Source organism: Coffea arabica, chromosome 11c (assembly GCF_036785885.1).
Source record: "Coffea arabica cultivar ET-39 chromosome 11c, Coffea Arabica ET-39 HiFi, whole genome shotgun sequence".
Classification (NCBI taxonomy): domain Eukaryota; kingdom Viridiplantae; phylum Streptophyta; class Magnoliopsida; order Gentianales; family Rubiaceae; genus Coffea; species Coffea arabica.
In genome coordinates, this window is record NC_092330.1 from 31,605,791 (window position 1) to 31,620,442 (window position 14,652).

Consider the following 14,652-nt stretch of genomic DNA (forward strand, 5'->3'; position numbering starts at 1 on the left):
GTGATGTAGCATTTGGTGTTTGCAGGTGCTGCTGTGAGTTTGAGGATTATGTAGTTTTTTAATTGCATTTTGTGCTATTATGTAGTTTGAGGATTATCAGGGGGAGAAAACTAACATTTTTAAATTTTTTTTATAGACTATTTGAAAGTTTCAAAAAAAATTGCATCCCCTCAGCTAACCATGGCTCCGCCACTTATAAGATTGGCCAAAATGAGGAGCAAAGTCAACATTTACCTTGAATGATATATGTTACTATGTCTAACTGAATTTTTTTTTTTGGGTTTAAGAATTTTCTGAGTATTTTAGCAATTACTATATATAGAAGAAAAGAGATTGTGGAAAATGTACTAAAAACGATATTTGAGCTTGAGGTAATATGACTTTGGCTCCATTTGGGGTTCATTAAGTGAAAGATGATATTCAAACGTGTTCTAATAATCTTTGGTATGGAACTTGAATTCAAACGCCTACAAGAATAATTGGCTGAGTCGAGACTTATCAAAACACCACAAAAAAATCCAGTAAATACCTCTATTCATAATCACTATTTTTGCAAATAAAATGATAAAGGAGTGGTCAAATACCTTTTGATGATGAATTGCAAGTACTTTCTTAGTTAGCCAAATGGGCTTTTTCCTCGTTCTATCTCACTACAATTCTTCATAATCGTTATTAATTATTTGGACTCGTACGAAAGAAATAAAATATTTCATAATCAGATCGTTATTCTTTTTCTTTTTTCTTTTTTTTTTTTACGATACCCTTTGCCTCTTGACACCCTTCCTACTCTCAAATTATCAAATCTAGAATTTGAATCTTGAACCTGACACCGGATTAATATTTTAAAGAAGAAATGGGTATCAATCATGGAATCAAGAATATGTCTGGCTTATATTACTTGTACACTAGCCTAGTGATATTAATCATTATTTTTTTTTTGACGCAGGGATGTCCTGATCTTGTGGACCAGACTAATCCCTTGTAGCTGGCAGAACCCTGCTTAAGAATACCAACACGTTACCAACAAAGGTTGAATTGAGAATCTGCCGCTAAAGAGCGGATGAACGGAACCAGACGAGCTACCCGTTGGGGGTTGATATTAATCATTATTAGAGTAGGTCAATCTTTATTTGAGTAACACGATGTTGCTTCACAAGTCTGCCACGTGCAATCTGTGTAAGGGACTGGCTAGTGCAAGTTGTACAACCTTAATTTCTTATAGTGTGATGCATCTACATTCTAGAAATTCATCAGTTTCTAGAGATAAGTTGAGGACAGGTACCGAGATAGGGAAATGCCATCATAATAATTATTGGAGGACAAGGAAGCCTAACCCTTGCAATAAAGTTTCCAGAGAAGAGAAGGACCACTGAGATTTGTGTTTCTCAGCTGTGTATGCCAGAAGGGGCCCTTAATACAGCTGTAGAAAATGGCTTACAAAATAATTGATTAGATAAGAAAACAGCCCAAATTCAAGAGCACTTTGGTTGGTCATTGAGGGACGACGATGGAAATCAAGAAATAGCCAACATTCAAAATGAATTTTATTACTTTTTTACTTATATTTGATAATTAAAACACTCTATTAAATATCCTATTATAATATGAACAACTGCATGTCACTGAGTTGATTGAATAATTTTTTTTATTTTTATTATTATTATTTTGCATTTCAATTAGTTATCAATTAATTTTCAATTGAAATAGGGATATTATAATTGTTTAAATTATTCAATGAAATTATCAATTTTAGATGAGCGTAGAAATAAATACATTAAAATTTTATTATTAAAATATTTGATTTAATACGAAGGAAAGACAAGAAAAGGTACCGAGAAACCCTATCTTCACTTCATTTCAATCAATTGATTTGGTCGAGAAAGCCTTGCTGATTGACTTTCTTGGCCAATACTTTAGCCTAGACAGTAGCGGATCCATATATGGTCCAAGGGGGGCACGTGCCAATACTTTTTAGAGTTGTTTCTAACTATCAGGTGAATTCCGGTGATTGTTTACATCTTCTTCTTTTATTTATTGACTTTTTTTTTGTCACCAACTGTTATTATGATTTTTTTTTCTTGTCGCCAATTGTTAGCGGTTACTATAACTCTAATCTACATGTAACACCACTATTTCCTAATTCTGGATCTGTGCTACGTAATATTTGACGCGTTGAACGAAAGAATTGCTCCCAAGTAAACTCGTCTAGTGAACCTCCCAATGTATTATCTAATTCCGTGTAATATTCCCCAGTAGTTGCAATTTGGACGAACCAATTTGTAAGCTACCAGACACAATTAGACAAGAGCCAGTAAAAAGGAAGAGGATAAGAAAGAGACTCGCCAAGCTGACTGAATTAGCCTTGAAGAGTAGATGACAAATTGAAAATGACAAAAAGGTATGTAAAAGGGAACATGCTTTCACCATTAAATAATGGGATAATTTCAAAAATCTCCCCTGAGGTAAAATCAAGATATTGAACTTTATGAAATAGACACAAGGACTAACGAGTAACCGCCATCCACCAGTTCCATGGCATCAATGGAGAGCATGGTTCAAAGACTCGGCCGAGTCGTCACTAGAACGGGGCTTTCTGATCCGATTTTGGAACGAGATGACTCCGAGATAATAAATCGCCGAGAATTCAGTCGAGATGTCTTCTAGAAGGATAAAAAAGGCCGAGTCGTTTCGAGTCAGTTCGAATTTTTATTATTTTTGCTCTTTTTTAATTATTTTTTACTATATTTTTTTATAATTTTTAGAATATTAAATATTTCAAAAATTTGCGTCTTACCGAAATCGTGACCGATGTGAAACGGTTCGCACCGCGACCGCGACTTTGAACCATGGAGCTAACAGAAACAGCTTGGGGACTGGCAAACAGTGGCATTCCATTTATATGGGTTCTTAGATCAGATTCTATACATGGATCTTAGTTGGAAGATCACTTTCCTGAGGCCGTCAAAGCATTCCTTCCACCTCTCTCCTCCCTTCCCTCCGCTTCTGTGATCGCGTCCAGAGGACTAGCGTGACCAGAAAGGGGAGGGATTAAAGCAGGAGGGAAGGAAGGGGAGGGAAACAAAGAAGGATGAAGGGAAGGAACAGGGAGGAGAGAGGAGAAGCAGGGGAAAGAGGTGGTTGCGGGGGAGGAGGGGAGGGATAATGGTGGATAATTGTAAGTGGTGAAGTTTTTCAAATTTTTTAAACAATCTCAATAAAATTTTAAACTCTAAAAATACCCCAAAATACATTTTGAAAAACACATAATCTAAACGGACGAAACATTTTCCTTGAATACTATGTTACTTTGTGTAACTGAATACCTTTTGGGTTTTAAGAATTTTCAGAGTATTTAGCAATTACTATATATTTAGAAGAAAAAAAGATTGTGGAAAATGTACTAAAAATGATATTTGAGCTTGAAGTAGTACGACCTTGGCTCCATTTGGGTTAATTAAGTGGAAATGACCCTCGAATGTGTTCTAAGTAATCTTTGGTGTGGAACTTCAATTAAACACCCAAAAGAATAATTGGCCGAATTGAAACTTGTTAAAACACCACATAAAAAGTCAATAAATATCTCCATCCACAATCACTATTGTTGCAAATAAAATGATAAAGGAGTGGTCAAGTGCTTTTTCTGATGATTTGCAAGTACTTTTCTTGGGTGGCCAATGGGCTTTTCCCTCGTTCTATCTCACTCCAATTCTCTGTAATCATTATTAATTCTTTGGACTTGTACAAAAGAAAGAAAAAAATTTCAAAATACAAATACTATTCTTTTTTTTCTTTTTTCTTTTTTTTTTTTTTTTTTACTTTCCCTTCCCTCCTCATATCTTGTCAAGTTTAGAAGTCAAATCCTAAACTTGACACCGAATTAACAATTTAAAGAAGAAATGGGTATCAATCGTGGAATCAACAGGCTGTCTAGCTTACATTAGTTGAACACTAGTCTAGTGATATCAATCTTTATTAGAGTATATCAATCTTTATTTGAACATAATATGGCATTTGCTTCACAAGTTTGCCAAATGCAATATGTATAAGAGACTGGCTAGTACAAAATATTGTCTGTCTATTTATCTTACATACATTATATCAAAAAAATATTGCAGTATTTTTTTTCAAAAAATTATCACAAATAATCTACTATCCAAACACAATGCTACGATATTTTTTTTTCCAAAAAATTAGCCCAAATAATTTTCTATCCAAACTCTTCTAGAAACTCATTAGTTTCTAGAGAAAAAGATGAGGAAGAGCACTGAGATTGCTCAACATATTAATTATTGGAGGAGAAGGGAGCCTAATCCGTGCAGAAATTTTAGTTTCTAGAGAAAAGATGAGAAAGACAGCTGAGATTTGTACTTCTCAACAGTTTGCCAAAATGGTCCCTTAATACAGCTGTAGCTGTAGAAAATAGCTTACATGATGACTTTTTTTTTTTTTTTTGTCGCAAAAGTATAATTCTTATAACTTAATCTAGCCTAATTTAAAGGAAGGTGAAAGGGGACTCAATGTGAGTACAGACTCCATCAAAGAAAACCAATTAAAACCGCCACATATTGTGACAAATTTTGATGGGAGGTAAGAGTTAAACCTTGACCTCCCACACCACCATTCACCAAGCTGGTGGTGACCACAGGGCCAAAGGCCTAATGGTGCTTACTTGATGACTGATTTGGTCAAAAACAGCCCAAATTCGAAAGCACGTTTATCACAGGAAAGACAACAAAGACGAATATTAGTCATTGTCGGATGACAATTGAAGAAAACAAGAAATAGCCCAGATTCAAAATGAATGGTTAAAGCGTCAGTCAAAATATAGCACAAATTCAACAACACTGCAATAATTGAAAAGCAACATAGACGAATGCTAGTCGTTGGCAAATGAAAGCATGAAATCTCCGTCCTTTTGAGCCACAAGCTAGTCTTGTTGAGTAGAGTAAATCAGAGCATGTTGCTTTCGGTCATGACTCATGAGCCAAAGTGAATGTTGACTCCCCAAGGTGTGATAATAACGATTGATTTCCACACCTCCACGTAAAATCAAGATCCTGAGCTTCATGAAACAGATATAAGGGCTAGCTGGTAACTACCATCCTCCAGTTTTATGGGATCAATGGAGAGAGATATGGAACAATGCAGAACTCGAAAACATACAGTAGTGTTAGTTCCGCCGCCCCTTCAGGGGCACATGACTCCAATGCTTCAGCTGGGGAGCATTCTTTACTCTAAAGGGTTCTCAATTGTAGTCGCACACTCCGAATTCAGACCACCCGATCCTCTAAACCATCCTGGATTCATCTTTCACCCCTTGTCGGACAATTTATCTGGCTATCAGGCCTCTATCAACAATTTACTGGATCTCATATCCGCTATCAACAGCAACTGCAGAGCACCTCTGCAGGACTACATGGTTCAACTCATGGAAGATCAGAAGCTGCAGGGCTACCAGGTTTCTTGTATGATATATGATGCACTCTTGTTCTTTGTTGATTCGGTCTCTACTCATCTAAAGATTCCAAGCATTATTTTAAGGCCTAATATGGCTGCTTACATCCTATCTTGTCACTGCATCTGTCAACTTCAAGCAGAAAATCGTATTCCTTTTCCAGGTAAATAGCAAACTCTTGGTTTAATATCTCAATTAAAAGAAAAAAAGAAATCTTTACACGAAAGATTTGAGTCCTTTAAGCAGTAAGTTAGTCATTATCTGAACTTCTGGCGGCAAAAAATTGAAATATTGCGATTCACAGAGTCCAGGCTGCAGGAACCTGTGCCAGGGCTGCATCCTTTGAGGTTTAAGGATTTACCCTATCCAATTACTAATGAAATCCCAGAATGGCTTACGGATTTCAACGCTTCTTCAATCAACATACGCTCTTCTGTGGCCACCATTTGGAATACAACAGATTGTCTTGAGCATTCAACCTTATCACGGCTTCACCAATGTTACAAAATTCCATGCTTCCCAATTGGGCCTCTCCACAAGTTGGAGGCTGCAGCCACAGCTACTAGTTTCCTGGAAGAGGATCAGAGTTGCATTTCTTGGCTCGAAAAGCAACCTCCAAATTCAGTGATCTATATAAGCTTGGGCAGCATCGCGTGCATAAATGAACAAGAGCTAACAGAAACAGCTTGGGGACTGGCAAACAGTGGCATTCCATTTATATGGGTTCTTAGGTCTGATTCTATAGATGGATCTCAGTTGGATGATCACTTTCCTGAGGGCAGTTTCAAATCTTTACTTGGAGAAAGAGGCCTAATATTCAAATGGGCACCTCAGAAAAAAGTTTTGGCACATAGGGCCGTGGGGGGATTTTGGAGCCACTGCGGCTGGAATTCAACAATAGAAAGCATCTGCGAAGGCGTTCCAATGATTTGCAGACCACATTTTGCAGACCAAATTGTAAATGCAAGATACTTGACTTATGAATGGAAGGTAGGCCTGGAAATTGAGAACGTGCTGGATAGAGGGAGCATTGAGAAATCTATAAGACGACTAATGGTTGAGGTAGAAGGCAAAGAAATGAGGCAAAGAATGTTAATAATGAAAGATAAACTAGAAGCGGGTTTGCAGAAAGGTGGTTCTTCTTATGAGTCCTTAAATGACTTGACAGAGTTCATCACCTCAGTCTCGTCAGCAGTAAGGCAATGACAAGGTCAAGCCGATGTCCCAGCAACCATATCAAATGATACTACTTATGTGTGCTCATGGATTTCACATTTCCACTTTTGAATAAAAAATATGATCTCAATAGGGAGGTATAAAGATTTGGAAGCTACAACCTTGAGCTGCTGTTCCCAGAAGTCCTTAAGAGTACTTATCACTACCTAAGACTGACAAGTCCACAAAGGAGAACGAATAAAACAGAACAGAAAAAGCATCAAAGAGAAAAATCTGGATCTCTGCAGCCATAGCATGTTGAAGTTAATAGGCAGAGAATTTTGTGGGATTGAATATTCATATGGTTCTTATTCTTTTTCAGGAAAGTGACTTGCATGCTTAGCAAATTCCCCGGTAAAAACCTTCTAGCATTGACATAGCACTGTCTAAGACGCAAATTAAGGGACAAGTCATCTAGATACTGTTTCAGTACTAGTATTTTGTTGGCACAAATTCTTGAGGATAATCCATATGCAAAGTTTCTTAAAATTTTAGGATCATGTCAAATTTAGAGGATCAAAGTTTTATTCTCAATCTTAAGATCCAAGGTTGTCATGTTCAAGTATACATTTAATGTGATATTAGCCATATAACAGAATACTATTAATTGTCACTACTTGCATGGTATGAGAAAGAAAGTTTTCTTCCTCTTCTTCAAACGATGCAAATATTGATCCCTCTTGGTTGAATACACATCGGGTTTAATTGAGTTAGAAGAGAGAAGTTAATAAATTTTCTTTTCTAATTCATTCACTTTTTCTTCTTCCTTAGCTTCAACAACATAGCAAGCTCATGTTAAGATATAGATTTTCTAACCGTGAGCATTTTGTGAGGCTCAAGCTCAAATGTCCTATTTAGTTTGCTTATGAATAGTTTTGTGCAAATCAACGTGGCATTAGGGTTAAGAATGTTATCTTATTTGTAAGTGCCTACCCTTTTAGATTTTAAGAAATAGGTTACATAGGCCACAAATGTCCACATCCCTCAATCCCAAAAATTACCAGAACATCAAATCATTACAAGCAATTACATGTTCATATCCTTGAAGATGGTGCACAATTACATGCCTCATCCTAAGGAAACAAACTCAACTTTGCTAGACAAGCTTTGCTCTTGCAGTAGCTATAGCATCAGAATCAGCACTTTTCCCGGAAAGCTGGGCTAGCATTTGGACTACTTCATCCAAGTCTTCTTCTTGACTAGATTTCATTGTGTACTCTCAAATCTTTCATTTTCCTCCTCATAGGATACCCTCCATTTCCAATTACCACATTCTTGATCACTTTGTGCTATGTCTTCCCTCATAAGTCTCCCTTTTCATCTCTCATGATCTCCACAGCTAAACCATTTTCCACCATCAGCCTGGCATTGAGAGGCTGTTCATAGTTCATTGGCATGGCTAGAATTGGAACACCAAATTCTATTGCTTCTAATACTGAACCCCAACCACAATGAGATATAAATCCACCAATACTGGAATGGCCTAAAATCAATGCTTGTGGCGCCCATCCTTGAACAACCCTACCCCTACCTCTCACTCTCTCTAGAAAACCCCTCAGGTAAAATCTGCTCAAGTTGAACCCTGTTTTCCTCCCCTTTTGGTAACCTTAGGGCCCATATGACATTAACATTGTCGCTAAGCTCCAGCCCGAAAGCAACTTCTAGGATCTCTTCCTTGGTCAAAAAATATTCACTCCCAAAGGAAGCAAAAACGGCTGAATGTTCTTCTTTCTCTGCCAGCCATTGTATGAGATCAATATTCTGATGCTGCTCCTCGCCTTCTGGAGCAGCCGCAGGATATTGAACCAATGGACCGACAGGTAAAATCTTTCGGTTAAGATTATGAGCAGCATGATCCATATATGTCCCTTCAATCCACCTAGATGTATTAACCAGCATTGGTCCTGCTGGGAGCTGACATAGCATTCGATTAGGAGGAATACCTTCATTAACTGCACTAACTTTGACAATCTCAAAATCCCGGTAATGGATGTTGGGAAACGGATTGATTGATTGATTGATTGATTGACTGATTCCATTCTGCACTAACTGCAATGGATTCCATCCTGATTGATTGATTCACTTTGGTCTACGTGCAGAAATGAGTCATTTGGGGCTGATTAAATAGAGCAAGGATTTTTATTCTGTCATGTTAAAAAGAATTAAAGAAATCAAGAAGCCTTTGATGAGACCGTAATTACTCCAGCCAGACTATTTTATTGTTACCATAAAAGCACGGTCAATAAACAGCCGTTAGATGGAATCAATCAATAAAATGTCACGTTTTAATGGCTTGTCTTCAAAAAATTCAGGTAGATGTATTGTACACTCGTCTGATCCGATGGTATCCTTGGACTTCCTTAGTCCCGCCCCCTTCCCCTTAATATAGGATAGATTAGATTTATCGTCTCCGACAATAAATAAATAAACAGCCGTTACATATCCTTCGAATTGGAAAAAAGAAAAAGTCAAATGAATTCAACGCCAAATCATGAGATAGCATATGGACTCACTAACACGTGTCACTTTGTCATCAAATAAATGAGACCAGCAGCCGACTAGACTGACAACTTTGTCACTAGGCAGTAATCACCACTACTAACGTTACCATCTCCACCACTAATTAGTACCACCAACACCACATACGAACATGTTTTAAAGTTAAAATTTCTCAAATAGCATAAAGAACCCAATGGCATAAAAGTCTACGACACCTCTGTTATTACCAAGTTCAAGTCCCAATTCTAGTAAAATTTTGATAGGAAAATGAAATCTGGACCCATGGATTTTGCTTTCTTCACCACCACATCTACCATTCCCGCCACTCCCTTCTTTCTGGCCCTATCATGCTCCCGTCCTCCTTTCTCCCTCTTTCTTGATTTGTCCTCCCCTTCTTTGCTCGCTACTCCCCCTTTTCCTCACTTTGGAAATTAGTAGTATTTAATAATTTTTTTCAGGGTTAAAAACAAAAAAACCCCTCTATGATATACCTAATATACAAAAAAGTTTCCCGTGGTTTCAAAATGTACAAAACAACAACTCATATTTTGAACTAAATTATAAACTAACAGAATTAGATAAACTTAACGAAAATGATGGTCTTGGCTGTTAAACTTACAGGATTCCGTTAAATTTACCGTTAAGTTTACCGAATTCTGTTAAGTTTATCGGATTCCGTTAAATTTACTGGATTCCGTGAGTTTTATAATTTAATTCAAAATATGAGGTGTCGTTTTGTATGTTTTGAAACCATGGAGGGATTTTCTGTATATTAGATCTACCACAGAGGGCTTTTTTGTTTTTAACCTTTATTTTTTAAATAGCTATAAAGTACAAAAATTAACAATGAGCCAAAAATCCATTAGGAATATCAGTACAAAGCCCATGCTAACGTGGAGAAACAAAGTTCCTGCCAAATAAACATGACACTCAATTACATGTCTAAAAAAATATATCCAAAAAAAGCCATATATAACATATTATGTGGCAGTTGACAATAAGATATTTAATTATTTATACTTATCTACTTGTGGAATCCATGGATTGTATTCTCGTCTAGGTGAAAGCCCCAGTAATGTTAATAACAAAGAGTTGTTGTCCCCATAGATTCCCTCAACAATCACTGTAATGAAGTTGAGCAAATAGAACAATAAGAATTGGGATAATTACGGAAACCTCCCCTGAGGTCTCAAACAATTTCAGACAACTCCCCTTAGATTTCAGAAATTACACCAACCTCCCTTACTTTCACTATTTATGCTTCAAAATAGGTCCAATAGGCTATCATTTCTTTCAAATACCTTAAACTACCCTTTTTACCCAAAAAATTAAAAAGAAAAAAACAAGAGCTTTGCTGAATGTTGATTGCATCCATTGATTGCCTTCTTCCAAATTAGACTATCACGAAAGTCATGAAATCTTTTCTACCAAAAAAATAAAAGACAAAAATAAGGAATTCTGATGATTGTGTTCTTTTAAGCAACGCTAATAGGAAAGTCAAGCCACCACCCCAATTTGAATCAAAACCAATTCCAACAACTGTGGGTACCCAAAAAACCACAATCCAATTTATTTCCCGCAACCTGAAAAAATCTCACCACTTGTTGATAAGACTCGACCTCAAATTTTGCCCAAAACAATAATTCGTCAACAATCAACCCCACTCTCAAATCCCCTTGCCTCTTCCTCTCATTACAGCCATTTTTTTTCAGCAAATCATTGTCTAAAATCCAATATCCATCTCTCAAACTTTTGATATTTGACATCACCAAGTTTTATCACCCATAATCAACCAAAATCGAATAAAATAGATGCAAAATAATCAAACCCACTACACTTGGAATAGGGGGAAAAAAGAGAGATGAGCCTAGTCACGTTTGCAAAGAGAAGGGGAGATGTATGGGAAATAAAAAAGGAGAAGGGGAAAGGAATATTGAAGGGAGCTTCCTGAAATTATTAAAAACCTCAAGGGAAGTTTCTGAAATTATACCATAAGAATTTATAGACCTATTTTTAGTTGGGAATTTGACTTTAATTATCTCCCTAGATTTAGAAGTTGGTGATAGCAACTTGACAGGAAAGAAATTATTTTTAAATTTTTTAATAGTAGAAGGATAAAGCATTAATCACCGGCAAATTGGATTCCATTTAGGTCTTAATCACTGACTTTCTTTATAAAGTAATAAGGAATCAGCAAATTAACTAACTCTAGCATTCTGCACTACAGTTTATAAATCACTCAATTTGCTACATTAGCCCAACGTACCATTTTTTTAATTTTATTTTTTTTTCGCAGGTCTAATACCTAAAGAGGTTGACAACTTTTAAAGATTTGCTAGAATAGACCGAAGGGGTTCCATATCAGGAAAATCTTTAACATCTCAGCACTGAAATATCTATGCCTTCCATTTAACCGCCTCTCCAAGACCCTTCCTTTTAACTATGAGTTACTCCCTCCATCCCACTTTGATAGTCCTGCTTTCCTTTTTTGGTCTGTCCCAAATTGTAGTCCACTTTCCAATTGAAAAATATAGTTATATTTTAATTTTTCTAAAATACCCTTATTCAATGCAAGTTGTTGTTACTATAAACTTATCCCATTTAATGAGAGTTTATTCTTTTTTTACCATCAATTCAAGTTCCCATAAAGTTGTACTCTAATTAATGTGAGGGTATTTTAGGAAAATAGCTACCTAAATTGATTGTTCCAACAAAGTTAATTACTTTTTCTTAAACTGTGTGAAAAAATAATCAGGACTATCAAAGTGGGACGGAGGGAGTACAATCTATGCAATCTTAAGACTCTCTAATTGGAACAAAATTCCCTAACCGGATTATACCAAATTCCATGTCAAATGCATCAACGCCATTGGTTGTGCCTATGTTTAGTTATAGGGGTTCCCAACTTCAATGCCAAAGTCTCTAGGGAATGAGCTTTATCACTTCCTCGTAGATATCTAAAATGTTTATTAGTGATTGGTAATCCTTTGAATCTAAATCGTCTTCTTCCCACCATTTTTAACCTAAAAAGCTTCTCCTGAGTTTTTAAGTGCTAGAAGTTGCAGATCATAGGTAACATTCCAAGCTAAATGAAATGGGCAATTTGTAGAGTTCTAACCTTAGATCAATCAACAATGAAGTGATTCCTTCAAATAGCAAGAAATCACTTCTATTCCTTTCTCCTAGAAATAGTTCCTCACCTGAAATGGAATGGGAATTTAAAAAAAAAAAGGTGCTTACTTATCTTTTACATCGTATATCTATTATTTAAGAAAAGATTATTGGCAGATAGTAGGCAATTTAAATGGCTATAACCTTAGACCTATTGCAGAATGTGCGGATCCCTTAAAACTATAGCTGTCAAACAAATCCATTTAACTGAATTTACCCATACTCGCCTGGGAATAGATGTGTATAAGTATGTTAAATTTTTGCATATAGGTATAAATGGGTATTATTGGGTAATTCATCAAATCCAATTAACCTATTTAGAATTGTCTCCTCCCCCCCGGCCCCCCCCCCCAACAAACCTCCTCTCTTCCCTCATCCATTAACTTGCTCATTTTTCACCATTATCAATTTATGACAAGTTTTAACCTCTTTTCTTATTTTTTCAAAATGAAATTTTAAATTTACACACGAAAAAATGCTAGAAGTTCAAAATGTTTGGATTAAGTTTTTATGTTAATTTTTATAGTACTTAGTTCAAATTTTTATATTCTTATTGTTTAATTATTAAATAGTATGTAATTTTGCGACATAGAGTACATATGGGAAAATTTTGATAATTAGGTTTATTGAGCATTATAAATAAATATTTAAAACTAATGATAGGTGCAAAGGATGATATAAGTTGATAACTTAGTTTGCAAAAATGAATTTAAAAAAAGTTAAAATAAATGGATTATAAATGGATAATTAGGTTACCTAATTCATTTTTTGACTTACCCATTTATACACATCTAATTAAATGAGTATAAATGGATTGACTCACTTATACCCATTACCCATTTTACCCAACCCAAATCCGCCAAAATCACCCAGTTTGACACCTCTACTTAAAACAATAAAGAAATTACCTGTATTCCTTTCTTTTGTATCATTTCCTCTACCTGAAAAGGGAAAAGAAAACCACAAAATTACCTGCGTTCCTCCTTTTACCAATTCTAATCCTTTGGTATGTCGACTTTCTCAATTAGCTATTCATGCTAGCATCAATTCTAGTTAAGGTTTTGCAAAACAGTTTGTCGGTAGAAATTAAGTGATTATGGTAGTGGTTCTCGAGATTTCTTCAAAAGGATGCTATATTTTTTCCCCTTGTGCAACAATGTTTACTTGAAGAATTGAATTGCTAATGAACAGATCGAATTGCTAAAATCTATTTGTCGTTTTCAATATAATTATACTTGGAATTAATCTTACATCCTCAAAGGCCTTACAAAGATAAATTTTCAAGTTCATTAGTCAAAATTTATGATATTGGTATATGATTACTTGATCTACAAATGTTATAAGAATGCTATTTAAAAAAAAAATTCATTTCCTTAAAATTGGGTTCGTGATTCTTTCATAAAAATTTTAATAGGAAAAAGACATCGAACAAATAATTCGATTAAATATCCTCTTTGAAGTAATCAAAATAAAATATGACATCACCACACGAAAGCTTTGAACTTTGAAAGAATATCAAGTACGACTTTTGTAAGAAATATTTTTGAAAAATGTACGACTTTCCTTGAACCATGTTAAATATGTAAATTGGAAATCTGAAAATAATTTAATGCTGTAATTGTAAATGCTCAATTAACATGATTGAGTTATGATATTCAAGCGTAAAATTAGAAGAAAAAAAAAAAAGTTCATGATCGTCAACACAAGTAAGGCACCTAGAAACTAGAAATTACTTATAACAAAAACGTTTGAGAAGTCACTGCCACAGCACGAAACTGATCGTGTTCCAAATTTTGGTAGTAATAGAGTTTTGCTTCTAGAAGGAATTTCCTTCGAATTGCTTGAGAGGAACAAAAGCACAAATAGATAACCTAGAAATTAGGATTTGTTGTATTTAGTTTCATAATTGAATAGTGTTAGGAGGAGTGTTTCATATTACATGGTTTATGTTAGCTGTGACTTTTGATGTGCAGATAAAATTAGCAAAAATTTAAGAATTGTAGTGTGAATAGGATTAATGTGGCTACCATGCAGTATTTGACGGATGAGAAATGGCACGAATTGAAAACTTGTAGTATGAAGAGGATTGTGACTACTTATAATTGGCAAATGAGAAATCTAATTATTAAGGATATATTTGATATCACAAAAAAGGAAGAAAGAAACATAGATAGATTTCTTTAGCGGGGGTGAGCAATGAGACTCGAAAAATGGGAAGAAGGAAGAGAGAATTGAAACAGATGACCTCTAGATTCTAAAATTTCAACTTTAACCACCGGATCAAAGCCTACTCAACAGTTGGCCATTTAACT

The 14,652-nt window shown here is 35.4% G+C and overlaps 2 protein-coding genes across 2 annotated transcripts; one reads left to right on the forward strand and one right to left on the reverse strand.

Moving 5' to 3' along the window:
• The first annotated feature begins 4,982 nt into the window (after positions 1 to 4,982).
• On the forward strand, positions 4,983 to 6,903 carry LOC113718804 (UDP-glucose iridoid glucosyltransferase). Its single transcript, XM_027243718.2, has 2 exons — positions 4,983 to 5,618; positions 5,760 to 6,903. Exons 1-2 carry the CDS (start codon positions 5,114 to 5,116, stop codon positions 6,659 to 6,661), a joined length of 1,407 nt encoding a protein of 468 aa, XP_027099519.1. The 5' UTR covers positions 4,983 to 5,113; the 3' UTR covers positions 6,662 to 6,903.
• Positions 6,904 to 7,971: 1,068 nt separating this feature from the next.
• LOC113719390 (beta-D-glucosyl crocetin beta-1,6-glucosyltransferase-like) lies at positions 7,972 to 8,596 on the reverse strand. Its single transcript, XM_027244600.1, has 2 exons — positions 8,209 to 8,596; positions 7,972 to 8,105 (listed from the first exon to the last, which is right to left on the reverse strand). The coding sequence occupies exons 1-2, from the start codon at positions 8,594 to 8,596 to the stop codon at positions 7,972 to 7,974; spliced, it is 522 nt and encodes a 173-aa protein (XP_027100401.1).
• Between the last annotated feature and the right edge of the window lie 6,056 nt (positions 8,597 to 14,652).

Bases quoted from the DNA above. Each gene is read 5' to 3' on its own strand.
- LOC113718804 (XM_027243718.2), top strand. From the start codon at position 5,114: ATGGGATCAATGGAGAGAGATATGGAACAATGCAGAACTCGAAAACAT. The intron at 5,619-5,759 runs GTAAATAGCAAA...TGCGATTCACAG, and splicing joins AAATCGTATTCCTTTTCCAG to AGTCCAGGCTGCAGGAACCT.
- LOC113719390 (XM_027244600.1), bottom strand. From the start codon at position 8,596: ATGCTATGTCAGCTCCCAGCAGGACCAATGCTGGTTAATACATCTAGG. The intron at 8,106-8,208 runs GTGAGAGGTAGG...GTTGGGGTTCAG, and splicing joins TGAGGGGTTTTCTAGAGAGA to TATTAGAAGCAATAGAATTT.